The following is a 24,724-nucleotide window of genomic DNA, read 5'->3' on the forward strand; positions in this document are numbered from 1 at the left end:
TCTCCCGTTGTATTGTAAAGCGCTGAGCAAACTGTTGGCGCTATATAAATCCTGTATAATAATAATAATAATTGGTTTTAGGACAACAAGTTTGAAGTGTTGACTTGGCCTCCAAATTCTACAGATCTTAATCCATTGAGCATCTGAGGGATGTGCTGGAAAAAAGTCCAGTCCATGGAGGCCTCACATTGCAACTTACAGGACCTAAAGGATCTGCTACTGAAGGCTTGGTGACAGATACCACAGCATACCTTCAGAGCTCCAGTGGCATCCATGCTTCAACGGGTTACGGTGGGTGGTCATAATGTTATGGCTGATCAGTGTACATAACCAGGACCACAATAGACATTCATTGACTACGACTGGCTGTTGGCAATCACATAATCAAGAACCAATGAGAATGTTTCCAGGTCAGAGACCAATGCATTTGCAGCAGCAATGTGGTAATACAGATAATTTCTGCTGGAGAATGTTAAATCTGACTTATGACCTTCCCTTTAGTCTAGCACAGTTGTACCAGCTCCTCTCCTGGACTGAAATGGCTTACTCTGATTTCACTGCACACTGTGAGCTTCTCACAATGTGCATTAGAAGCTGCAAGTCACATAGAACTCACCTCATTTCCTGGCTGGAGGACATCCAGTATCATCTAGATCTTTCCTCCCCAGCCTCACTGTCCCTGGATTCCCCCTTTATTCATTGAAATTCAATTCTTTCAATCATGAAGTCTCAGCATCAAACGTGGGTGTTACCTAGGGCATTCTGGAGGAGTGCTGCAAATACCTAGGGCATTCCTGGGTAGGCTGCAAATGCAGCCTACCCAGGAACCCCACTGCAAATGCAGCCTACCCAGGAACCCCACTGCAAATGCAGCCTACCCAGGAACCCCACTGCAAATGCAGCCTACCCAGGAACCCCACTGCAAATGCAGCCTACCCAGGAACCCCACTGCAAACGCACCTACCCAGGAACCCCACTGCAAACGCACCTACCCAGGAACCCCACTGCAAACGCACCTACCCAGGAACCCCACTGCAAACGCACCTACCCAGGAACCCCACTGCAAACGCACCTACCCAGGAACCCCACTGCAAACGCACCTACCCAGGAACCCCACTGCAAACGCACCTACCCAGGAACCCCACTGCAAACGCACCTACCCAGGAACCCCACTGCAAATGCACCTACCCAGGAACCCCACTGCAAATACACCTACCGAGGAACACCCACTCCTCCAGACTGTCATCCAACCATCAAGGCATTTTTATATTTGTATAACTCTCCCTACTGCTTGCATCAGGGCTGAGGGCTCTTGAGAGGAGTACTGAGGCAGAGTGCTGTGAGGTTTTCAGGAAGCTATGGTAAAGCAGCCAGGTAACCCCTCCCACCAGCCATGAACTGCCTTCATTGCAGTGAAAAGCACAGAGACCAAGTGATAACATCACTGAATCTAAAATAAAGCATGAAAATGGAAGGCTTCTATTTTAAATTATTAATGTGTTTATGAGGGGGGAGAGGAACCAGGAAAGGCAGCGTTAATCTACAGATTGTGGGCAGGAAGAAGTTGAACATTTTACATTTATCACAGCCAACTAGCCCAAATTAATCATGCGCTGATCACAGGATTAAAGCCCTGACACCTTTGGGATCTCACATGGTAACTTGTGAGTCTAAAAAAAAAAAAAAATATGTAAGATCTAAAATCTCTTATTGTATAATTAGCATCATTTACCAGGTTTGGCTGAAAGATTATTTTCACAAGATCTTCAGCCAAATGACAGAACCCAAAGTGACAAAGTGTCAAAGCAGAAGCCAAAAACCGCCTAGCGGAGGACGATGTACCAAGGATGGAGGGGGAACAAGCTGTCCAAAGTGTGACCACACAACACAGAGATCGAGCAGTTGTGGTGAAGGAAGTGTATTACATTACACCCCCTCCACTCCTCCCAGCAGATGTCCCACAGCATCCTGTAGACTGTTCGGTTTGTGGAAAGTGCTATACTCTGGAGGGAAAGCCCCAGATCACACCTACGGTCCCGCGCTGCATTGATGTAAATCAGAAGAATTTCCGGGAAGAGACAGCAGCTGACAAATTTTGGTTCTGAAGGCTGCCTTATGCAGACTTGAGTATTTATTTCAGATACTTATATAGAGCCGTCAATTTACGCAGCACTTTACATATATATTGTACATTCCCATCAGTCCCTAACCCTCAAGGGGTGTACAATCTAAGGTCCCTAACTCACATTCATACATACACATACTAGGGACAATTTAGACAGGATCCAATTCACCTACCAGCATGTCTTTGGAGTGTGGGAGGAAACCCACGCAGGCACAGGGAGAACATTCAAACTGCGTGCCTGCGTGGGTTTCCTGCGGCTACTCCGGCTTCCTCCCACACTCCAAAGACATGCTGGTAGGTGAATTGGATCCTGTCTAAATTGTCCCTAGTATGTGTATGTATGAATGTGAGTTAGGGACCTTAGATTGTACGCCCCTTGAGGGTTAGGGACTGATGTGAATGTATAATATATATGTAAAGTGCTATGTAAACTGACGGCGCTATATAAGTACCTGAAATAAATATAAGGGCGTGTATACAAGAGGAGAGGGTTATGGCTAAAGGAGGACAATGGGGGGTGTTCAGTAAAGTGCTGGGAGCGGTATAGCGCAGTCAACCACTACAATTCCCAATGCCCACAATTCAGTGGAGGAATGGCCACAGTGAAGGAAGGGAACAACATACCATATCATCATAAGGTGCAGAGGTAGGACAACCCCGGCGCCCAAATGGCACAGCTGGCCCAAAGCGGAAAATTATGGGAACTGCCAAGATCAACAGGTCACCAACGTACTAGGCGTAATAAAAATGTTAATTTTTTTTTTTTTTCGGTACAAAGCATTGTTACATTTTTTTATTTGGCTGGAATTCCAATTTAAAGAGACACTAAATTTAAAGTGATGGAGGGAAAGGATATCACCATTAGCCCATCTACCACTACTATATACATTGTACTCATTGATATGAACTCTCTAGCTGCAGCTCAGTTGGAACTCTTGCTCTGCTGCCCTAATGGAATGGGGCTTCCAAGTATGCAGAAGCATGGGACCACCCTGGTGTGACAGCGCTTAGTCACCAGAGAGGGGGCAGGGCTGCCAATGGACACCAACACATAGCCAACGTGAACTCCTGCAGCATGGATAGGAGGAAAAGAGGGAGGAGGAGTAGGCAGCACAGTGGCTAAATGCTTAGCACTTCCGCCTGGCAGTACTAGGGTTGTTGGTTCAAATGCCAGCCACTGCACCACCTGCCTGGAGTTTGCATGTTCTCCCTGTGCCTCCGTGTGTTTCCTCCGGGTACTCCAGTTTCCTCCTACACTCCAAAGACAGGTTAATTGGCTCCTGTCTAAATTGTCCCTAGTATGTGTATGTATGGATGTGAGTTAGGGCCCTTAGATTGTACACCCCTTGAGGGTTAGGGACTGATGTGAATGTACAATATATGTAAAGAACTGCGTAAATTGACAGCGCTATATAAGTACCTGGAAAAAAAAAATAAAATAGGAACACATTTTACCCTGAATGGGCAATGACAACATATCATGGTACATGGTGCCAGCATATAGGCCCAGATTTTATGGTGTTCAAAGTCCTACACAAACTGCAAGTTCACCAAAATTTTAAACAATTCACTTCCTTATTTGTTTCAGTGATAAAATGAGCTTCTCGTGGAAGGATAGGGCCATGCTTGAGAGCCCAAAAGTAATGTAAGCAGCGGCCCACTATTGAGCCAGAAAGTAATTCAACCCCTTTGGCCTCCACCCAAAGCTGAGAACTTCTAGGGCGGACCATCAGACTCACCTCATGTGTCCTCCAAAGATATCTGTGATGGGAGTCTGGACAAAGTCAGCTTGTCTGGTCACTGAACTCTTGTTGCGTGGTCCCACCTGCTCCCACTCCTCATCGCTACCCTCTCCTTGGTCTTCATGGTTCACCTCCTCCTCCTCCTGCACTGGCTGCGTCTCAGGACCATTTGAAACAGATATTTCTTTGTAGGAAAGAAACAAAAAAAAAAAGAATCGCATAAAATCACAGAATAAACCGATCTTCCAAGATATCAATGTACAACTGCAGCCAAGACTTGTGTTTTTTTTTTTTTTCTTTCAAGCTGACCTCAAGCCTTCCCTTCAGTCCTGCACAGTTGTACCGGCTCCTCTCCTGGACTGAAATGGTTTACTCTGATTTCACTGCACACTGTGAGCTTCTCATGCATTAGAAGTTGCAACAAGTCAGATAGAGCTCCGCCTCATTTCCTGGCTACGGGATGTCCAGCATCATCCAGCAATTTCATTCTCTGTATTTCAGTTCTTTCAATCATGGGGGCTCAGCATCACATGAGGGCATAACTTGTATGCAACTGTAGCCTGTGGAGGAATACTCACTCCTCCAGGCCAACACCCACCCATCAAGGCATTTTCACATTTGCATAATTCCTCCCAAGAGTCACTACTTGCATCAGGACTGGAGGAATACAGGGGCAGAGTGCTCACTACTCAGGGTGCTCTGAGGAGAAACATCTAGAAATGCTAAATGTGACTAAGTAGTACCCTGAAAAATCTATATTTTCTTAACTCGTGAAAAATAGCATTGCCCTTCCTGGTACGTGAATGCCGAGGCACTCCAAGTTCTGTAGTCTCATTGCTGTATATCTGCAGTGCGAGATCTAAGCCACTGCTGCCTCTGCTAGTCTCAGCAGATCTGGAGTGAGATTTTGTGATATAACTACTGTTCTTCCTGGAGGCTCTGACATGAGGAAGCAAAGCCCTGCCTCAAATATTAGAAAAAGCTTGTTGCTAGAATTCCAGAAAACAAGCAGACAAACATTCTAACAAGCAAAACCAATGGTGGTGTAACCAGGAGAGGAGGAAGAGTATAATACAGAACAAAGAACCGTACTGTCATTTTGTGGGTAGAGCAGTTTCCTCAGTGACAACATTTCTTCATGCAATCCATTCAAAACGAAGCCGAGATATTCCTCTGCGTCCTCCTGGCGCCCCTACAAGCAAAAATTCACAATGCATCACAAACATTGTCGTTCATGAAATTTCTATGGTATGATATGATATAGGGATCTAATCAATTGTCATCTTTTACCTTCTCAGACAGAGTAGATTTGGAAACAGTCAGCAAGCGGTAGATGTATGTGGGTTCAAAAGGTGCCCCCGGGCGGATGTCTCGCATGACTTTGTCACCGGGAACTGCCAAAAAAAGAGTAGAGATGTAACTGATCTGACTACAGAGATTGGATTGGTAGCCATTATAAAGAAAATTCAGGACTGCAAAAGGATAATCATTCAACAGCAGGAAGGGTATTAAAACAAAGTTATCGCAAAGGGTCCAATTTTTTTTAATAAGAGAACATGTTATAGTTACCTGTTCTGTGAAATGGCTTGGCACAGAGCAACCTCGATCCTACTCTTCATGGCCCCCCCCCGGTGCTTTCTAGCCACTTTCATTAGGGGCACTCATGCAGGCTCACTTCCATGCCACACTGTCTTTGCCTATCGACACAGACAGCGGGGCTTGGCCCCACCCCCCCACTCCCTCGTCATAGTGTTTGATTGACAGGAGCGGGAGCCGATGGCTCTTACTGCTAACAACCTGCCCAATGAGGAGAGACAGAGCTGGGAGAGCTGCTGCTCTCGTGCACATCTGCGTTCAGGTACTTATAAGGGGGGCTGGGTACATGAATGCATAGAATGAAGGTAAAAAACCTCAAAGAGGCTTTACCACTTTAAAGGAAAATGTGTCAGGCACTGAAAACTTTGAAAGTCCTCTGTGTGCACGCCTGCCACAGCGATGCAGAGAAAACTTTATATCATTCCTATATTTATGCTCATAATTGTCTAACAGAAGTTCTTTGTATTGTATCCATTATGGAACACCCTCATCACTCTTGTCCTCAAACATGCTTCGTAAAGCTGATAAAGTATGAAATGCCCTGCGAAAAATATGAAGATGCTGCATTAAGGACATTTTTTTTTTTTAAATAGATGCAAGGGAGGGGGCAACCCCACCAGTCCAGACCAGTTTTATACCTGCCCACGATATGTGGAATGTAAAGGTGTCATTCCGTGTTCTATAACTGTAACCATGGATGTGGATAAGACTACCGAAGAAGTCATCATATCTCTCAGACATGAAAGTGTCAGAACGGTCTTAGATTTTCCCTTTGCGACAGTCCATCATTCTACCAGGAGACCCAATAACAGAGGTGGTGTCATGTTAATTATGACATGAGAACGTACCTTGCTTAGCCTTAGGAAGAACTGGCATGTTCGTAAATTCATTCATCAGTCTCACACTGAAAGAAACAAAAGAGGATTTGTATTAGACAAAACATATGCCCCTCTCCACCAGCTTTACCCCATTCCTGTTTAGACCAGTGACATCACTGAGAATGCAGCCTATCCGTTCACTAGAGAGCGGTGACATCACTGAGAATGCAGCCTATCCGTTCACTAGAGAGCGGTGACATCACTGAGAATGCAGCCTATCCATTCACTAGAGAGCAATGACATCACTGAGAATGCAGCCTATCCATTCACTAGAGAGCAATGACATCACTGAGAAAACAGCCTATCCATTCACGAGAGAGCGGTGACATCACTGAGAATGCAGCCTATCCATTCACTAGAGAGCGATGACATCACTGAGAATGCAGCCTATCCATTCACTAGAGAGCAGTGACGTCACTGAGAATGCAGCCTATCCGTTCACTAGAGAGCGGTGACATCACTGAGAATGCAGCCTATCCGTGCACTAGAGAGCGGTGACATCACTGAGAATGCAGCCTATCCATTCACTAGAGAGCGGTGACATCACGAAAAATGCAGCCTATCCATTCACTAGAGAGCAATGACATCACTGAGAATGCAGCCTATCCATTCACTAGAGAGCAATGACATCACTGAGAAAACAGCCTATCCATTCACGAGAGAGCGGTGACATCACTGAGAATGCAGCCTATCCATTCACTAGAGAGCGGTGACATCACTGAGAATGCAGCCTATCCATTCAATAGAAAGCGGTGACATCACTGAGAATGCAGCCTATCCATTCACTAGAGAGCGGTGATATCACTGAGAATGCAGCCTATCCATTCACTAGAGAACGGTGACATCACTGAGAATGCAGCCTATCCATTCACTAGAGAACGGTGACATCACTGAGAATGCAGCCTATCCATTCACTAGAGAGCGGTGACATCACTGAGAATGCAGCCTATCCATTCACTAGAGAACGGTGACATCACTGAGAATGCAGCCTATCCATTCACTAGAGAACGGTGACATCACTGAGAATGCAGCCTATCCATTCACTAGAGAGCGGTGACATCACTGAGAATGCATCCTACGTATTTACCTGAGATCATGGTCCAACAACACTACAGATCAAGCGGTCACTCAGCTGGAGGTGTCAGAATAAAGAGTGCAGTGGACCTTTCCTAAAGCCTGCAGCCTAGGGGCGGTAAGTTGTGAGGTGGCTCTCTTAATTATTAAAACAGTTTTTGACATCCTCCACAGAAATCAAGACTATTTGCTGAGAGTTCAAATGGACTTTAATATACATTTGACATGTTGAATACTTACAAGCTGTCAATCATTGGTGTTGATGTACACGGCCTGTCGAGTTTGGTGTACATTGGAATGCACTTCATAAGATGATACATCGGTGGACAAGCCACCAGAGCCTGCAGTGTCTAAGGAAGGGGTGTTAAGGAATGCAACAAGCACAGTAACAATCACTTCGAACACATACAGAATCAATCAACCATGTACCCCGACTGGGTGTGACAAAGGCTAAAGCTAGGTCGGAATTCCATATAAAGGATACAGCATTAATATAGCACCAGTTGCCTTTGTTGAGGAGTCCTCTGGGTTGTAATGATACCGGTTTGTGGACAAGCTTCACATTCTCCAACACCTCTGCAAATAAAACCAAAATTTCATCACTAAGGAATTAAACAATACACTTTGTGAACACCTGATCATCATACACCTATATGAACTTGTTGGACATCCTATTCCAAAACCATGGCCAACAATATGGTGATAACCTCTTTGCAGCTATACCATCCCCCACTCTTCTGGGAAGGCTTCCACAAGATTTTGGAGGGTGTCTGTGAGCCAGGTCTTCTCATCCAACATCAATACCTGACCTCAGAAATGGCAACAAATTCCCCCAATCAGTGTTAGAATTCATCCCAGAGGTGTTCAATAGGGTTGAGGTCATGGCTCTGCATTCCTCCACACCAAGTCTTTATGGAGCTGACTTTGTACAGAGGAGCACAGTCATGATGGAGCAGAAAAGGGTCTTCACCAAACTTACCACAAGGTTGGAAGAGCACAACAGTCTACAAAGTCTTTGTATGATGTCGGATTGAGGCCCCTTCACTGGGAACACCTGAACGCCATCATATGGAGGGAGGTTGATGCATTTTGGTCATATAGTACACATATACATTCGAAAAAAACTATTTTCAGTTTTTTGTAGATGCCGGAGAGTTAAACTAACAGCCAACACTTCCTGTCTGTAGTATAAATCAGCATTTAAGGGCTCATTTGGCATTACTCTGGAACAGGGGTATTCAAATTTACTAAACAAAGGGCCATATTACAGTCCATCAGATTTTAGAGGGGCCAAACTGTGCCAGTTAGAGTAGAAAATGACCCAACAGCAGTGGAATTAAATAATGCCTATAGCCAGTAGGAGGAGAACCAGTGCCCCACCGTTGGCGGCAGCGGGAGGACCAGTGCCCCACCGTTGGCGGCAGCGGGAGGACCAGTGCCCCACCGTTGGCGGCAGCGGGAGGACCAGTGCCCCACCGTTGGCGGCAGCGGGAGGACCAGTGCCCCTCTAAATCAGGGTTCGACAAATCCCAGGTGCCAGATCGACCATAAATTGCGCCTGGGCAATGGTCAACCCACTCCCACTGCTCTATGCCCCAGACATGCAGCTCCAGGCACGGGGCCACCAATACTTCTCTCTCCCCCTTGCCGGTCTCCATAGGTTTTCCTGGAAGCAGGCAGTAGACTGGGCTAGAGTCCCTTGTCCGGCTGTCAAGCTCAGTGTCAGTTGGGGTGGCCGGGCTTCTCTCCTCAGGCAGCCACTATCCCCTCCCCCAATGCCCGAACAGGGTCCGAGGATGAGCCTGCGCTGTTGGCTCTTCTGCTGCCTGCCGTGCCAGGGGCACATCACCGCCAAGCTGGCCTTGCTCCCCCCGGAGCTCACCTGGTGTGTACACGGTGCGGGAGGCAAAGGGGTCAGCAGGGGGTGAGGTGGGGATTCGGCGGTCTGTGTGCCGCCCCGTGTGACCTCCATCAGATACAGCAGGTGGACTGGCAGTACCTCCCTGCAGAAGATTGATGCGATGGAGGATGGAGCTGTCTGGCTGTATGTTCACCTGCTATGCCCATGAGTGTGTGACACACATGGGGTAGGACCAGACGTTGGGTGTATACAGGGGGGAGGACCAAACCCAGGGCATATATAAAAAGGGAGAGTAAGGGACATGTGTATACAGAGGAGGGGGGGGGCAGGGTGCATATAGAAAGGGGGGGAGGTGAAGCAGATCCAGTGTGTATACAGAGGAGGGGGGAGGGGAACCAGGCTATATGGGGGGGAGGGGTCAGGGCTTGACAAATCCCAGGTTCCCACGGGGACCAGAAACCACATCCTGGTACCTGGCCTTCTACCAGCCCACTCACCGTGAGCAATTGCGCGACATGCAGCTTACCCACAGCAGAGCCAAACTTTCTCTCTTCCTCTCCACACACCGGCACCCCCATGCAAGAAGCCTTATATGAGTACACCTTAAGGATCAATCACAAGTGTAGCACTCTACTGTGCCTCTGAAAAGCGATCCACAGCAGAGCAGCAGCTGCCAGGAATTCAGGTGGAATGGTTGCAGCGCAGTCCCATTTACGTGCATGGGTCACATGTGGTGGCGGTACAGCCTGCCATCATTTCGGCAGAGCCACAAAGTTAAGCAAAGCGTTGCAGCAATAGCATTCTGTACTAAACAACCCCCTGGTCACCTTTGCACAGTGTAGGTGCAAGTCTGGGAAGGACAGAAGTAAAAGCACAGACAGACCACCTGTTTCTATTGCCCAACAGCCAGCCATGTGAATGAGGCCTTATCCTGAATCTAAAGCCAGAACTGCCAACCGAATTGCTGCAACACAGCATCCCCCAGTACAGCATGCACTGAGCACCATCTAGTGGTCATATACAAAATTACTGCAAAATATGGCGACACTGGCTTAAAAAAAATTGCACAGTATCTGAAATAGTCGCTTGCAAGGTTTTCCATTTCCATGAATGATTTTTTAATTTTCTCACAATGTGCCTCTGAACCTGCTAGGAAATTTGACTTTCAGTAACAGCCTCTTTGCACAACCCCTGCCCTCCTCAAATCCCTCTCCTCTTTCTGGGAGTGTCCAATTACTGTCTGTGCTGGTCCAGCTTCTTTGCCCCCCCCCCCCTTTCTCCTCCCTATATAATCCTTAATGTAAGGGGGAATATATATATATATATATATATATATATGTAAAAAAGCGCTGTATAAATTCACAGCGCTAAATAAGTACCTGAAATAAATAAATAATTGCCCCCCACTGAAGGGGTACAATTGCTGCTAATGACACCAATGATGAGACACAATTCCTCCCGTTAACAACACGATGTGGTCCAATTTCTCCCAGTGACACAAACAATGAGGCCCAGTGACACTGATGATGAGGCACAATCCCTTCCAATGACACCACAAATGTGGCATTGTTTTTTTCAACTAAAGTCAGGACATTTTCTACTCCCAATGGCCACAGTCCAGCGCCCCCCCCCCCCCCAAAAGTCCAAAGGACGGTAAACTGGCCCTTTGTTTAGAAAGTTTGGAGACCCCTGATATAGAGGGTCATTTAAGCTCTTAGTCTGACATCACATTCAAGATGGCGGCACCCAGCAGCAGTCTCAGGGCTTTTGGAGGTCTACACAACAGATGCTTTTACAGGTTAAAAAAAAAAAATGTACTAAACACGTTGAAGTGGTACAATTCCTGCCAATGACAGGACACAATTCCTCCCAGTGACACCAACGATGAGGCACAATCCCTTCCAATAACACCACAAATGTGGCATTTTTTCCAACTGAAGTCAGGACCTTTTCTACTCCCAATGGCCAAGGTCCGGCCCCCCCATAAAGTCCGAAGGACAGTAAACTGGCCCTTTGTTTAGAAAGTTTGAAGACCCCTGCTATAGAGGGTCATTTAAGCTCTTAGTCTGCTGGAGCTGCTGACATCACATCCAAGATGGCGGCACCCGGCAGCCATCTCAGGCCTTTTGGAGGTCTACCCAACAGACGCTTTTACAGGTAAAAAAATGTATTCAACACATTACATGCACATATACTCTTTTGGGAAGATTCTTGTTGCAATCAATGGGATGGTGCAGGGACATCCTCTCACAAGGTTTGGGGTCCTTTCACACTTTTTATAAAAGTAACACAGGATTATTTGTACAGCTAATTTCTATACTTGTTAACCCCTTCGCGGAGGCGCCTCCTGGCCCTTTAAGGGTTTCAGAAGCCGGGAGGCGGGTTTATGGTCATGTGACACGCCGTCACATGATCGGGAAAGGTCCCGATCAAAAAAGAAGAGATCGGGACCTTTCCGTGACTACCGGACATGTGTGCTGGGAGCGAGAGCTCTCCGCATGTTTTTTTAATAGAACGCAAATGTGCGGCCGCTCGGCGTCTAGGCCCAGACGCCGGGAGGCCACACATTGGCGTTTAGCCGGTGTGAAGAGGTTAATAAATGGACTTACCTGTAATTCCATATCTTGGTGTATAGTACAGGACACAAACATGGGTGTTCATAGACCTTGGGGGTTAGCCTTGTACCTTCAGGCGACTAGACATTGGCAAACCTTGAAGGACGTGCCCCCTAGTCATCCCCCTAAACAACTCTTCCCACGCCACCAGTCCTCAGTTTTTAGGAAGCAGTGCAGTGAACACAGGAAGGGAGGGTGTTCTGTGTCCATATACTCCGAAGATATGGAAATTACAGGCAAGTTAAATTGCTCTTACCTTAATCTCTTCACACCAGCCGAACGCAAATGTACGGCCTCCCGTCTGGGCCTAGACACCGCGCGGCTGCACATTTGCAGTCTATTAAAAAAGGACATATGTGCCGAGAGCGCACGCCCTGCGCGCTCCCAGCACACGTCTGGTACTCACGGAAAGGTCCTGATCTCCTTTCGATCGGGACCTTTCCAGATCATGTGACCGCCGTCATGACCCTAAACCCCGCCACGCCTTCTGAAACTTAAAGGTCCGGCCGGGAGGCGCCGGCGTGAAGGGGTTAATCTTACACTGCCGGACACAGGCTTGGTGTTTATAGACCTTGGGACATCCCTAAGCAATGAATACGAAGGGTGGCCAATAACGAAGCAAACCAAACTGTGCCAACAGGCCCAACACACGTTAGGATCAATGGACCCAACTTCAGAGTGCTGCTGCAACAATTGTGTGGCCCAAAGCGGTATCCCCAGAGGACTGAACATCCTCATGGTACATCCACATGGTAGAACTTTGAGGTAGGACTCACGCAGTAGGGCAGGGGTGTCAAAAGGTGTCCCTCCATCTGTTACAAAACTACAAGTCCCATCATGCCTCTGTCTTTGGGAGTCATGCTTGTAACTGTCAATCTTTCAATGCCTCATGGGACTTGTAGTTTGGCAACAGCTGGCCGCCAGTTTGATACCCGTACAGTAGGGTACGGTTATATAGGGGAAACCCCTACCCCAGGGTTTATGATTGCAAATCCTGTGTCCTGTGCTGTATGATGAGGATAATTATGCAGCCAACACATCCAAGGAATGGTAAGCTTCAACATATTACATTTTTGTTCTTGCTTTTAGATTTCCATTAAAGTGGTAACCCAAAATGTAATACATTGCAGCTTACCAATCATTAGATGTGCTGGCAGCATTAGTTTTATTTTTTTTTTTTTAGGCTTTTACCTGGTGATCTGGCGAGTAACACACCTCCTGTATTAAAGTGCCTCCGCTCTAGATGGAGCACAGGGGGGGCACCTTTGGACAGCAAGATTGTCAGTCTGGGGGAAGGGTAGTGTTAGATGCAGTAGCTGATTTACATACACTATCAAAATTGAAGCTGAACTCTATAAGCAGGTACAGCAAAGTTTTTTTTCTTTTGGAATAAAGGTTTTACATAAATACATCAAAGCTGACCGCTGTAAGCACCCCTGCTAGTGTTAAATGGTTTGGCTCATCCCTGTAACTGCAAAAGAGCTTGTTCCATTGAAAAACAACAGATTTACTGAAAAGATCACCAGGTGAAAATAGAAGAAAGCCTAAAAAAAAGGAAACTAATGCAGCTATCACATCTAAGAACTTATAAGCTGCAATATAATAAAATGTTTGCTCTTGGGCTTAATACAGCTTTGAAGTGGAGTTCCACCCAAAAGGGGAAGTTCCGCTTTTATGTTTTATCCCCCGCTCCCCATTAAGAATTGGCACCTTTGGGGAGTGGGCACCCGAATTTAACAGGTACCCGCTCCCACTTCGATCACCTAGATCAGAAGCGAAAGTCATCCTCCCACCCTATAGTCTTCTGGGGTACGTGACAGGTCCCAGAAGACTACGGGGCCATTCACAAAGCGCAGCACTTTTTGCGCATGCGCAGTGGGCACCCGGCTGTAAAGCCGCAAGTTGTCACAGCCGGGTGCCCACACTAAAGATGCCGGCGCCAGTGAGAGGAGACGGCCGGTGAAAACCAGCGGTGGTGAGGACACACCGCTGGACCAAGGGACAAGTAAGTGTCTGTATTTTAAAAGTGTTGGGTAACACACCTCCTATATTAGAGTGCCTCCACTCTAGATGGAGCACAGGGGGCACCTTTGGACAGCAACACTTTTTTTGTAGCTGCTGACTTTCTTTTTTTTGTCAGCTGGAACTCCGCTTTAAGAAAACTGTGCACAGTAAGGCATGATACCAGACAGAGTGAAAAACAGATTCTGGGTTTACATCAATACTCCAGTACACCAAAACCCAACTGTCCCCCTGCCCGTTCCCCATATTTCCTCTCTTCTGGGTGTGTTGGGTCGCCCAAGTTTACCTTCTTCACACTCTGGTTTCAAATGCAAGCCCCTACACATTAGTGATACAAGGGCCGGCAATTAGAACCACAGCAAGCGGCGGGGAGGCCGGCACCTGACAAAACTCGGAAGTGTCAGATGTAAAGAATCTGCTGAGGAATCTCTGAGGAATCGGCAGAGAGATTGGAGTGTATTAATAGTGGAAGGAGCAGCCGAATTACAATGAACAGGAAACAAGGAAGGGACACCACTTCCTTCTGTCCCAAAATAATCGCACACATTATACCTGCAATCTTTATGGCTAGCGGGTCCTCTGACACTGGAACAGGGCCCTCCTTCTCCTCAACCTGTTTCTCAGCAGCCTGAGGGGTTGTGGCGGGAGGGGAATACTTAGTCTCAACATAGGCCACCTGCGGAGACGTGGAGGGCTTAGAATTATGGAAAAGACTAGCCCAAGACTTAGCTGGTGGGTTTGCAGAGGAGGAGGGCGCTGACGCCTGGCCGACAGGCTGAGGGAGCGATGTGTCCTCCGGCTTGGCTGACTCAGAGACGGAGGCGGCCTCCGGGTGACAGTCCACCCCGTTAGAGGCAGGCACGTCCTCTGTGGTTTCAAGTGTCTGTCCATTGGTAACTCCAAGGTTTTCAGTAGTATCAGGGGCAGCCGGAGGCTGCTCCACAGCTGTCCTTACTGGGCTCTCCCTCCCGGCGTCCGGGGGGATGCAGGGTGGCGGTGAGAGGGTAACACTGCATGTCTCAGGCTGTCCAGCAGTCCTATCATTGTCTAGTGCACTAGGAAGAGAAGGAGCCTCGTCACTGGCAGTCTCACTATTATAGTCCACAGAAGGATCTGGGCTGTTACAAGTCCTAGGAGAGGCCGACAATAGCGGTACGTCCTCCGCAGCCTCTGGCTCGTCGGTGCCTATACTGTTAAATCCCCCGGCACCGGCGTGCCCGTTGACCAGGGTCTCTGAGTGGGTGCCATCATCAGCAACCCCTTCCAAGTAACTGTAGTATCCAGGAGGTCTTTTTTTCTTCTTTTTGCGCTCTCTCTGGCCCAACCCAGAGGTGCCATCGCTGTCTGCGTTGCCGCTTCCGTCAGGGAGGGTGGCTTCGGAGTACTGACCGTCAACACCATCACAGTTGTTGGCGTGGAGGACGTCGTCGTCGGAGGTCTTCTGTGCTGGAGTGCAGGCGAGGATGAACTCTGGGGCTTGCGGGTTCAAGGTGCTGGAAATACTATAGTCGGAATTATTGACGAGGCCTGCGTCCGGGTCGATTACTTCACTGACGCCAAATTCGATGCGCTGATATTCGTCACCTGAAAGACAACAGTTGTTAGTCGACAAGATTGTACAACAGGTAGTGCAGTCAGCATACTTTGAGATAATTAGCCGAGTGTTTCTTATTCAACATAAGCAGATAAATATGCAGGTATGAAACAGACCACGTAATACTCGGGGAAGCAGAAACAATATCAGGTGTGTGTTTGGGGTTCTGGATATGCAAGTTTTGGATTAGTTAAACTAGACAGACTTGTGTCTTATTTCAACCTATGTAATGAGTAGGTAAGGTGCCCCTTACAAACAATTATAATCAGGGACCTTTATTATTCTCTATGGCCACTACCTGCCCTATGCATACCTGGTTTTAACCCGGTGCCTATAACTCTGTAAAATTCAGCCCACATACAATCACAATCCCTCTTTTCCCCGACTGGCTAGAAGAGGGGTCTCCAAATTATGGGGTGTAGGTCACAGATTTAGAACTAAGATCAGCAGAAGATGCTTTTGGTCTTCAACAATGATCGGTGATTCTGAAGGGCCCTCAGAGTGTGAGTGAGTGTGTGAGTGAGTGTGTGTGTGTGAGTGTGTGTGTGTGAGTGTGTGTGTGTGAGTGTGTGTGTGAGTGTGTGTGTGTGTGAGTGTGTGTGTGTGAGTGTGTGTGTGTGTGAGTGTGTGTGTGTGAGTGTGTGTGTGTGAGTGTGTGTGTGTGAGTGTGTGTGTATTAGGCTCCGACAGAGCCCTGATGTAAGTGGGTCTCTACTGGGGATCCCGATGCAATGGGGTCTCTGATAGGGAGACCAATGTAAGAGGAAACTGACACGGACATAAAGGTACGGGGCAGGACTCTGATGACGATTTTTTTTTTGGGGGGGGGGCGCAAATATATGATGTGGTCCTTGTACTGCAAAGTTTGAAGACCCCTGGGCTAGAAGATTGCTATGCTATGACAATGAACTGTTATCCATTAAGGAGAGAACACATGATATCTCAAGGTAAAGTTGATTTCCTACACAGGTTTTTCACAGCTGGTATCTAAGGATTTCTAGAAGAGCTGACATAAGAAAGGGAGCAGCCTCTGTGCTCACAGGTACAAAGAAGGGACAGCATAAGAAATATCCAGGGTCACTTTACAGTGACTTTCTTCATTTGAAAAATGACAAAAATGCGCAACATGAAAGAAAACTATTACACTCTGCTGTGATCTTTGTTCTTTTACAGAGTAATAGCCTCTAAATATCTGACACATTCCAGGCATGCATGGTCCCCCGCTTGTGTTCTCTGGTTCTATACACCAGCCCCCATGTCATGACAGGACACAGCAGTGACAGAGGCCACATGAAACCATAGCGCACAGCAGGGGCTAAGTAGGCGGCTGACACTCCCAAAGTGTCAAATGTGAGGATGCTTCAGGCAGCCATAGTTCAGAGGAACAGCGGCCTCCCAACTCATTCCTCGAGAGATTATATATATATCTAATATATCTATCTATCTACACACACGGTAAAAGTATTGAGCATGTCTCCATTTTTCTCAGCAAATATATTTCTAAAGCTGCTATTGACATGAAGTTTTCACCACATGTCGGTAACAACCCACGCAATCCATACATACAAAGAAAACAAAAACCACATAAGTTCAGAAATTAAAGTCATGTGTAATAAAATTGAATGACACAGGGAAAAAGCATTGAAAAACGCTAACTAAATTTATTTACTACTTCGTACAAAAATCCTTTGTTGGTAATGACAGCTTCAAGATGCCTCCTGTATGGAGAAACTAGTGGCATGCATTGCTCAGGTGTGATTTTGACCCATTCCTTCACACAAATCTTCAAATCTTAAAGGTTCTATGGGCTTCTTCTATGAACTCTGATCCTTAGTGCTTTTCATAGATTTCATGTCAATAGCACCTTTAGAAACATATTTACTGAGAAAAATGGTGACGTGTTCAATACTTATTTTTCTAGATGGAGAGAGGGACTTGAACGCTGTGATTCCACATACATGCGTACAGTGGGTACTACTGTTTTGTGCTGGGAGCATGCTCAAACACATATCCCCAGCACTGACAGACAATTCCAGGTCACTATCTGCAATTGTGAGCTAGTAGGAAGGGCCCCTTGATCACTTGTCCACAGTGACAGCCATTCAGAGTGACCACTTGATTGGAAACACCTCCATCATTAAGATCCCCTTAAAAGGTCAAGAGTCCCACCCTAGAGGGGCTTTAGCGATATAAAATGGTCCATACACTAAAAAAGTTTTAAATAAACCTGGCCGAGGACCATTACACCTTCCCTTCCGCATAGTCTAAGGGCCCCATATGTGTAGATTAGTACATGGGGCCATATGGTAGCCTGCAACCACCCAAACAGGTAAAATACTGAAAACGAACGATGAGACTTACCATCTTGATCACTTGAAGACTGAGGCCCATACAATATGGTTTCATTAAAAGGTGGGAGCTACGGAGACATAAAACAGTTTATCAACCTTTTGGCAGAGAGAGTTACATTATCTTTAGCCCCTTTGTGCGTGACTGGACTTTGCTCATTACAATGTGTCTGTTGTGCAGTGTTTGCCCCGTGACCTACAAGAAATTCTAATAGAACTAAAGGAAAAACTTTTTTTCATTTTAAATACAGTGACCTTTTCCAGGTTTTTTTTTTTTTTTTGCCATCTGTGTCCCATTGGGAAGACTTTCCTTTACTTCCTGTCCCATAGCCAAAAAAGTGAGGAAATTCCCCAAAATGAGGGAATCCCTGATTGCAAGGATTCAACCTGTCTGTAGCCCCCTTGTCCTCCTTATTTTCACCCTCAGGCCTGGGAGGAATAAAGCTCCAGACACCGAAGTGTGCAAACTAAATCTCTGAAAGCTTAATGCATGACAAGAACGGGTACAGAACTCAGTAGGTGTTGCTTTATCTTAGGATAACCAATGAAACATTCCATTCTTATCAATATAGTTGGTTGTCACCAGAACTAGTGTCCACGATGGAAGATTTCTGCTCTGTTCCCATTCTGGTGACTCAAAATGTAGTATTTTTGTCATTTTCCAAAAACATTGCAAATAGAGGGGGTGAATCGTCCTAATGGGGACACAGACAGCAGTAAAAACCTGACAGGGGATCTAATACCTCTGCTCTAACCATAATAATAGAAAAAAAAAAGTTCTGCCTTTAGTTATACTCCAAGTACTTCTCTACAAATCTGCTCTCCAAGAAAGTGGACTAGTTTACCTTATGGTCTGAACACCAGGCTTACTATTTGTTGGCGTCATATAAATTTTCTAATGTGGCGTTCAGGGGCGGACTGACAACTCATGGGGCCCCCAGGCAATAGGGGATCATGGGGACCCTGTGTCCTTGCCCAAACTCAAAAAAGCCTATGAAAAAAGGTATCAGGGGCATCTCATGGGGCCCCCTACTGACCCCGGGCCCTCGGGCAGTGCCCGAGTTTCCAAATGGTCAGTCCGCCCCTGGTGGCGTTTGAATGATTTAAATATTAGGACACGGTCTCTTTAACCTCTTCACGCCGGCCGCACACAAATGTGCGGCTTCCTGGTGTCTGGGCCTAGACGCCGAGCAGACGCACATTTCTGTGCAATTAACAAAAACATATGTGCTGAGAGCGCACGCCCTGCGCACTCCCAGCACACATGTCCGGTACTCATGGAAAGGTCCCGATCTCCTCTTTCGATCGGGACCTTTCCCGATCATGTGACAGTGGCTAAATAGTTAGCACTTCCGCCTGGTAGTACTTGGGTCGTTGGTTCGAATCCCAGCCACGGCACCTCCTGCCTGGAGTTTGCATGTTCTCCCTGTGCGGGTTTCCTCCGGGTACTCCGGTTTCCTTCCACACTCCAAAGACATGCTGGGAGGTTAATTGGATCCTGTCTAAATTGGCCCTAGTATGTGTATGTATGAATGTGAGTTAGGGACCTTAGATTGTACGCCCCTTGAGGGTTAGGGACTGATGTGAATGTACAATATATATGTAAAGTGCTGCGTAAATTGACGGCGCTATATAAGTACCTGAAATAATAATGTGACCACCGTGACGGCAAATCACGGCGGTCACATGACCCTAAAACCCTGCCCCACCTCCCGACTTCTGAAACCCTTAAAGGGCCGGGAGGCGCCGGCACCATGGGGTTAAAATATCCACACTCCCTTTAGTGGCTGCAGCTGGTAATCCAGCTCTAGCCTGAGCCTAAGGCCAGCGGTGGGCAACTGTGGAACTCCGGCTGTTGCTGAACTACAAGTCCCAGCATGCCTCTGCCTTTCGGAGTCATGCTTCTGTCCGTCTTGCAATGCCTCATGGGACATCTAGTTCCACAACAGCTGGCGAGCTGCAGCTGCCTTCCCCCAGCCGAGGCCACAGAGCAGAAGAGTGGCCCTTTTCCTCCAGCACCACCAGATGCACATCGATCCCCATGTCATGCTTACAGGTCACTTACCTCCACTGTACAGCGAGCACTGACAAAGAATTGCTTGAATTCGTCATCGCTGAACTCCCCAAAAATATACTGGAAAAAAAAAAAAAAAGCAAATTAGAGATTGCAGAGAATATGTACTGTGATAGTTTGAATGACAATTACTCTGCACTAATACAAATGTAATATTTAGAGAGCTAAAAAAAAAAAATTTAAAAAACTTATATTAAAAATTAAAGAAAAACATTTAAAAATCAAAACAAAACAAAAAAAACCCTCCTGATGTTTCGACTACCAATCACATTTCTTGACACCCTAAAATGCCCCCAAAATTGTTTAGGATATAGCAGATTGTAGGGTCAGGACCATACTGCACAGAACAGCTTGCAGAATTCAGCGCTCAGAAGTTATGCCCCCTAATGGCAGTAGTTGTAACGAGTATCCCTTTAAAGAATGCTGATTGGTGGTGTTTTTTTTTAACTTGAACACTGTTGGTCAGTGGGAACAGTGCTACTTACAGTTTGGTGGAGGAAGAGGACAGGGAGGGTTTGTTGACTTTTTGCTTGTATTTCTGTTTTCATTATATACCTTGCTTAAAACCCAGTGATCACTAGGTCTCTTTGCTTCTCTATGCAATGCAAGCATATTCATGGCTGATAGGATGGTATACTGCCTTAAAAAATAAATAAAAATAAACAGCACCCAGCCTTAGAGCCCTCAGTCCTGATGCAAGCAGTGGGATGGCTCCTGGGAGGAGTTATGCAAATATCAAAATGCATTGATGGGTGGGTGTGTCTTGAGTGGGAGTTCCTAGGCAGCCTGTATTTGCATGCAGACCACCCACATGTGATCCTGAGCTGAAAACTAATAAAAGTGGCGGACCAGGGACAGTCAAAGCTGGGGTGGAAAGAGCTAGATGCTGCTGGATGTCATCCTGACACAGTGTTAACTTTCTGCATCTTCTAATGTACACTTTAGAAAGCGCACAGTGTGCAGCGATATCAGAACAAACCATTTCATTCCAGGAGAGAAACCGGTAACCAGTGGGCGGGGCAGTGACACCAAAGATGGAACCATTTTATATTGGTGTCGCCAGATTCCGGTAGCTATTGTAGAAGAGAGAGCCAGGCTCCAAACATAGAAAAATAAGAAGAACAGGTAATGTCGGCCATAGACGGGTCGAAAATTGGCTGATTTTTCGGCCGAGGGGGGGAAAAAAAAAAAAAAAGAAAATCGGCCGATTTTCGCACCATTAGTGGGTTAATTGGTCGGCCATTTTTCGAGGTTTTGACACTTTTATCGGTCAAGCTGGAAAATGCACAGCCGATTTTGACGATCAGCCGATCGTTTTACTGATAAAAAAATCTGTGCATGAGGAGGAGGAGGAGGAGGAAGAGGAGAGGGAGGAGGAGGAAGGAGGAAGAGGGAGGAGGAGGAAGGAGGAAGAGGAAGGAGGAAGAGGGAGGAGGAGGAAGGAGGAAGGAGGAAGGAGGAAGGAGGAGGAAGGAGGAAGGAGGAGGAAGGAGGAAGGAGGAGGAAGGAGGAAGGAGGAAGAAGAGGGAGGAGGAGGAAGGAGGAAGAGGGAGGAGGAGGAAGGAGGAAGAGGGAGGAGGAGGAAGGAGGAAGAGGGAGGAGGAGGAAGGAGGAAGAGGGAGGAGGAGGGAGGAAGAGGGAGGAGGAGGGAGGAAGAGGAAGGAGGAAGAGGGAGGAAGGAGGAAGAGGGAGGAGGAAGGAAGAGGGAGGAGGAAGGAAGAGGGAGGAGGAAGGAAGAGGGAGGAGGAAGAGGAGGAGGAAGGAGGAGGAAGGAGGAAGAGGAGGAGGAAGAGGAGGAAGAGGAGGAAGAAGAAGAGGAAGAAGAAGAAGAGGAAGAAGAAGAAGAGGAAGAAGAAGAAGAGGAAGAAGAAGAAGAGGAAGAAGAAGAAGAGGAGGAAGAAGAAGAGGAGGAAGAGGAAGAGGAGGAGGAAGAGGAAGAGGAGGAGGAAGAGGAGGAGGAAGAGGAGGAGGAAGAGGAGGAGGAAGAGGAAGAGGAAGAGGAGGAAGAGGAGGAGGAAGAGGAGGAGGAAAGAAGAATTCCAGTCTATTATAATTCATATGAAAAGTCTTGTGGTTGCAACAAATGTATCCATTTATATCCGAATAAAAACATCTGTATCCGAAATGACTTTTTCATGTAAAATATAATAGCGGAGCTCTCTGCAAGGGACAGAAGTAAAAATGCCGGCCATAGACGGGACGAAAATTCAGACGATTTTTTTACCGTTGGTGGTAACGTCGGCAGATCGAACGACCGTTTTTTTTTTTTTTTTTTTTTAAACAGCCGGTTTTCGACCCGTCTATGGCCTGCATAAGTCTTGTGTCTCTGAATCATATTTATGGAATGTCAGTGCAGCTTCATCTGGAATCAGAGGTGAGCCATGTATCAAGAAGAAGAAAACTACAGAAGATCTGTGATTGGATTTCTCCCAGACATATTCTCACCTTTCCCCCCCTCCACGCTCATGAATGAGTCAACTCAAGTTACGGAGCAAAGGTCTCCAAACCCTCCAAACCGGCACCCTCACCCCTCCCCCACCCCGTGAGTTCGGCTTTTGTACAGAAACAACTTTGTTGTGCACAATGTGGCCTAATCCTGAGATGGCTCCGCGCTCCCAGCCCGGCGGAGAAAAGTGCAGGCCCAGCATGTGGAACTCTTTGTACGTGAACACGGAGATTGCTGAACCGGCATTAGTGTGACAAATGACTGTAATCCACGGGCCCCGCGCCAGCAAATCCTATTACAACACACACTGCTCTGTGGCTGCTGTTACACGCCACGGCCATGGAGATCTACCATGACCAAATGTATGAGGGAGAGAGATCATTGGATGGTCACACTGCTCAGGCGGAAAGGGTTCAGTTTTGGGTGGATGTCAGCTGGACACCTTGTGATTGATACAAAGTTGCAATCTGATAACTGGGGGGAGAGGAGACTGGGGAAATGCTTCCCCTTGCTTGCAGCAGACTGATCGCTGGGGGAGAGGAGAATGAGGAAATGCTTCCAGCAGACTGATCACTGGGGGAGAGGAGACTGAGGAAATGCTTCCAGCAGACTGATCACTGGGGGAGAGGAGACTGAGAAAATGCTTCCAGCAGACTGATCACTGGGGGGAGTGGAGACTGAGAAAATGCTTCCAGCAGACTGATCACTGGGGGGAGTGGAGACTGAGAAAATGCTTCCAGCAGACTGATCACTGGGGGGAGTGGAGACTGAGAAAATGCTTCCAGCAGACTGATCACTGGGGGGAGTGGAGACTGAGAAAATGCTTCCAGCAGACTGATCACTGGGGGGAGAGGAGACTGAGGAAATGCTTCCAGCAGACTGATCACTGGGGGAGAGGAGACTGAGGAAATGCTTCCAGCAGACTGATCACTGGGGGAGAGGAGACTGAGGAAATGCTTCCAGCAGACTGATCACTGGGGGAGAGGAGACTGAGGAAATGCTTCCAGCAGACTGATCACAGAGGGGGAGGAGACTGAGGAAATGCTTCCCTTGCTTGCAGCAGACTGATCGTTGGGGGAGGGGAGACTGAGGAAATGCTTGCAGAAGACTGATCACTGGGGGAGGGGAGACGGAGGATATGCTTCCACATGCTTGCAGCAGACTGATCACTCTGGTAGAGGAGACTGAGGATTTGCTTCCCCCTGCTTGCAGCAGACTGATCAATGGGGAAGAGGAGACTGAGGAAATGCTTCCAGCAGACTGATCACGGAGGGAGGGGAGACTGAGGAAATGCTTCCAGCAGACTGATCACTGAGGGAGTGGAGACTGAGGAAATGCTTCCAGCAGACTGATCACTGAAGGAGGGGAGACTGAGGAAATGCTTCCAGCAGACTGAACACTGGGGGAGAGGAGACAGGAAATGCTTCCCCTTGCTTGCAGCAGACTGATGAGCTCATCTCAGCCTGGGCAGAGCCACTGATGGGACCTCAAGAACGCTTTTCAATGATAAAAGGTGGATCTTTTCTGTAAAATGACACTGTTGCTGTATATTGTGACATGTCCGGGATTTATTCATGCAATAGAGATAATGAAAGGTCAGCTTTAAGGCCCCCGTTTGTGATTCTGGGCAAACTCGCAGCTATTCTGCCCACGATCCCAAAGTGCTCTGCAAAAACGCATGTTCGGGTGCCATTCACTTTCTATAGAACCAAAAGGCAACGTGGTTCTGGCACAATAGATCACGCTGCAATGGCGCTGTGCGAAGCTCGTCATCCAAAAGAGGCTCCTGATCCTATCTGAGCAATAAGCTTAGCGCGGGAAAACCGCAACGCGTTTTGGTGCCATTGAAAATGGATGCCACCAGAACATGCGTGGGGCGATTTGGTAATTTTTTGCAGAGGGCTCTGGGATCACAGGGAGAATCATTGTGATCCTGCCAGCGATGGCAAATGCCCAGATGTGAATAGGGCTTAAGTCTACCCCTGGTGCAGCAGAAAAAGCGAGACTGTGGAGGCAGTTACTGGCTGCTCAGAAGAAGGGCCCTTCCCATGTAACACATCAGAAAGTCTGGCCGCCCCCGGCGGCAGGCCTCCAGTCTCTGGCCGCCCCCGGCGGCAGGCCTCCAGTCTCTGGCCGCCCCCGGCGGCAGGCCTCCAGTCTCTGGCCGCCCCCGGCGGCAGGCCTCCAGTCTCTGGCCGCCCCCGGCGGCAGGCCTCCAGTCTCTGGCCGCCCCCTGTAGAATGTCCGGAAGCTGACCACTACGGTTAACCCTTTCCCCACCCATTAGTGTACTTTTTCATTCTGAGCGCACAATTAAATCCTGGCGGATCTGGACACCCATGTGTGCGG

At 47.5% G+C, this 24,724-nt stretch overlaps 1 protein-coding gene across 1 annotated transcript in view; it reads right to left on the bottom strand.

Annotated features, from left to right (window-relative positions):
* The window catches only part of USP10 (ubiquitin specific peptidase 10), a 78,909-nt gene that overhangs the window by 29,253 nt on the left and 24,932 nt on the right, over window positions 1–24,724 (bottom strand). The window contains exons 2-10 of the mRNA XM_089662863.1: window positions 19,921–19,989; window positions 17,869–17,926; window positions 14,466–15,497; window positions 7,900–7,991; window positions 7,656–7,765; window positions 6,312–6,367; window positions 5,158–5,261; window positions 4,960–5,059; window positions 3,865–4,051 (exon numbers count right to left, since the gene is read on the bottom strand). Coding sequence (XP_089518989.1) covers window positions 3,865–4,051; window positions 4,960–5,059; window positions 5,158–5,261; window positions 6,312–6,367; window positions 7,656–7,765; window positions 7,900–7,991; window positions 14,466–15,497; window positions 17,869–17,926; window positions 19,921–19,989 — 1,808 coding nt within the window. The remainder of the gene's footprint in view (window positions 1–3,864; window positions 4,052–4,959; window positions 5,060–5,157; window positions 5,262–6,311; window positions 6,368–7,655; window positions 7,766–7,899; window positions 7,992–14,465; window positions 15,498–17,868; window positions 17,927–19,920; window positions 19,990–24,724) is intronic.

The sequence above is a fragment of the Staurois parvus genome, unplaced genomic scaffold (genome assembly GCF_062004578.1).
Source record: "Staurois parvus isolate SC_StPar_1 unplaced genomic scaffold, SC_StPar_1.0 ptg001570l, whole genome shotgun sequence".
In the NCBI taxonomy this organism is placed as follows: domain Eukaryota; kingdom Metazoa; phylum Chordata; class Amphibia; order Anura; family Ranidae; genus Staurois; species Staurois parvus.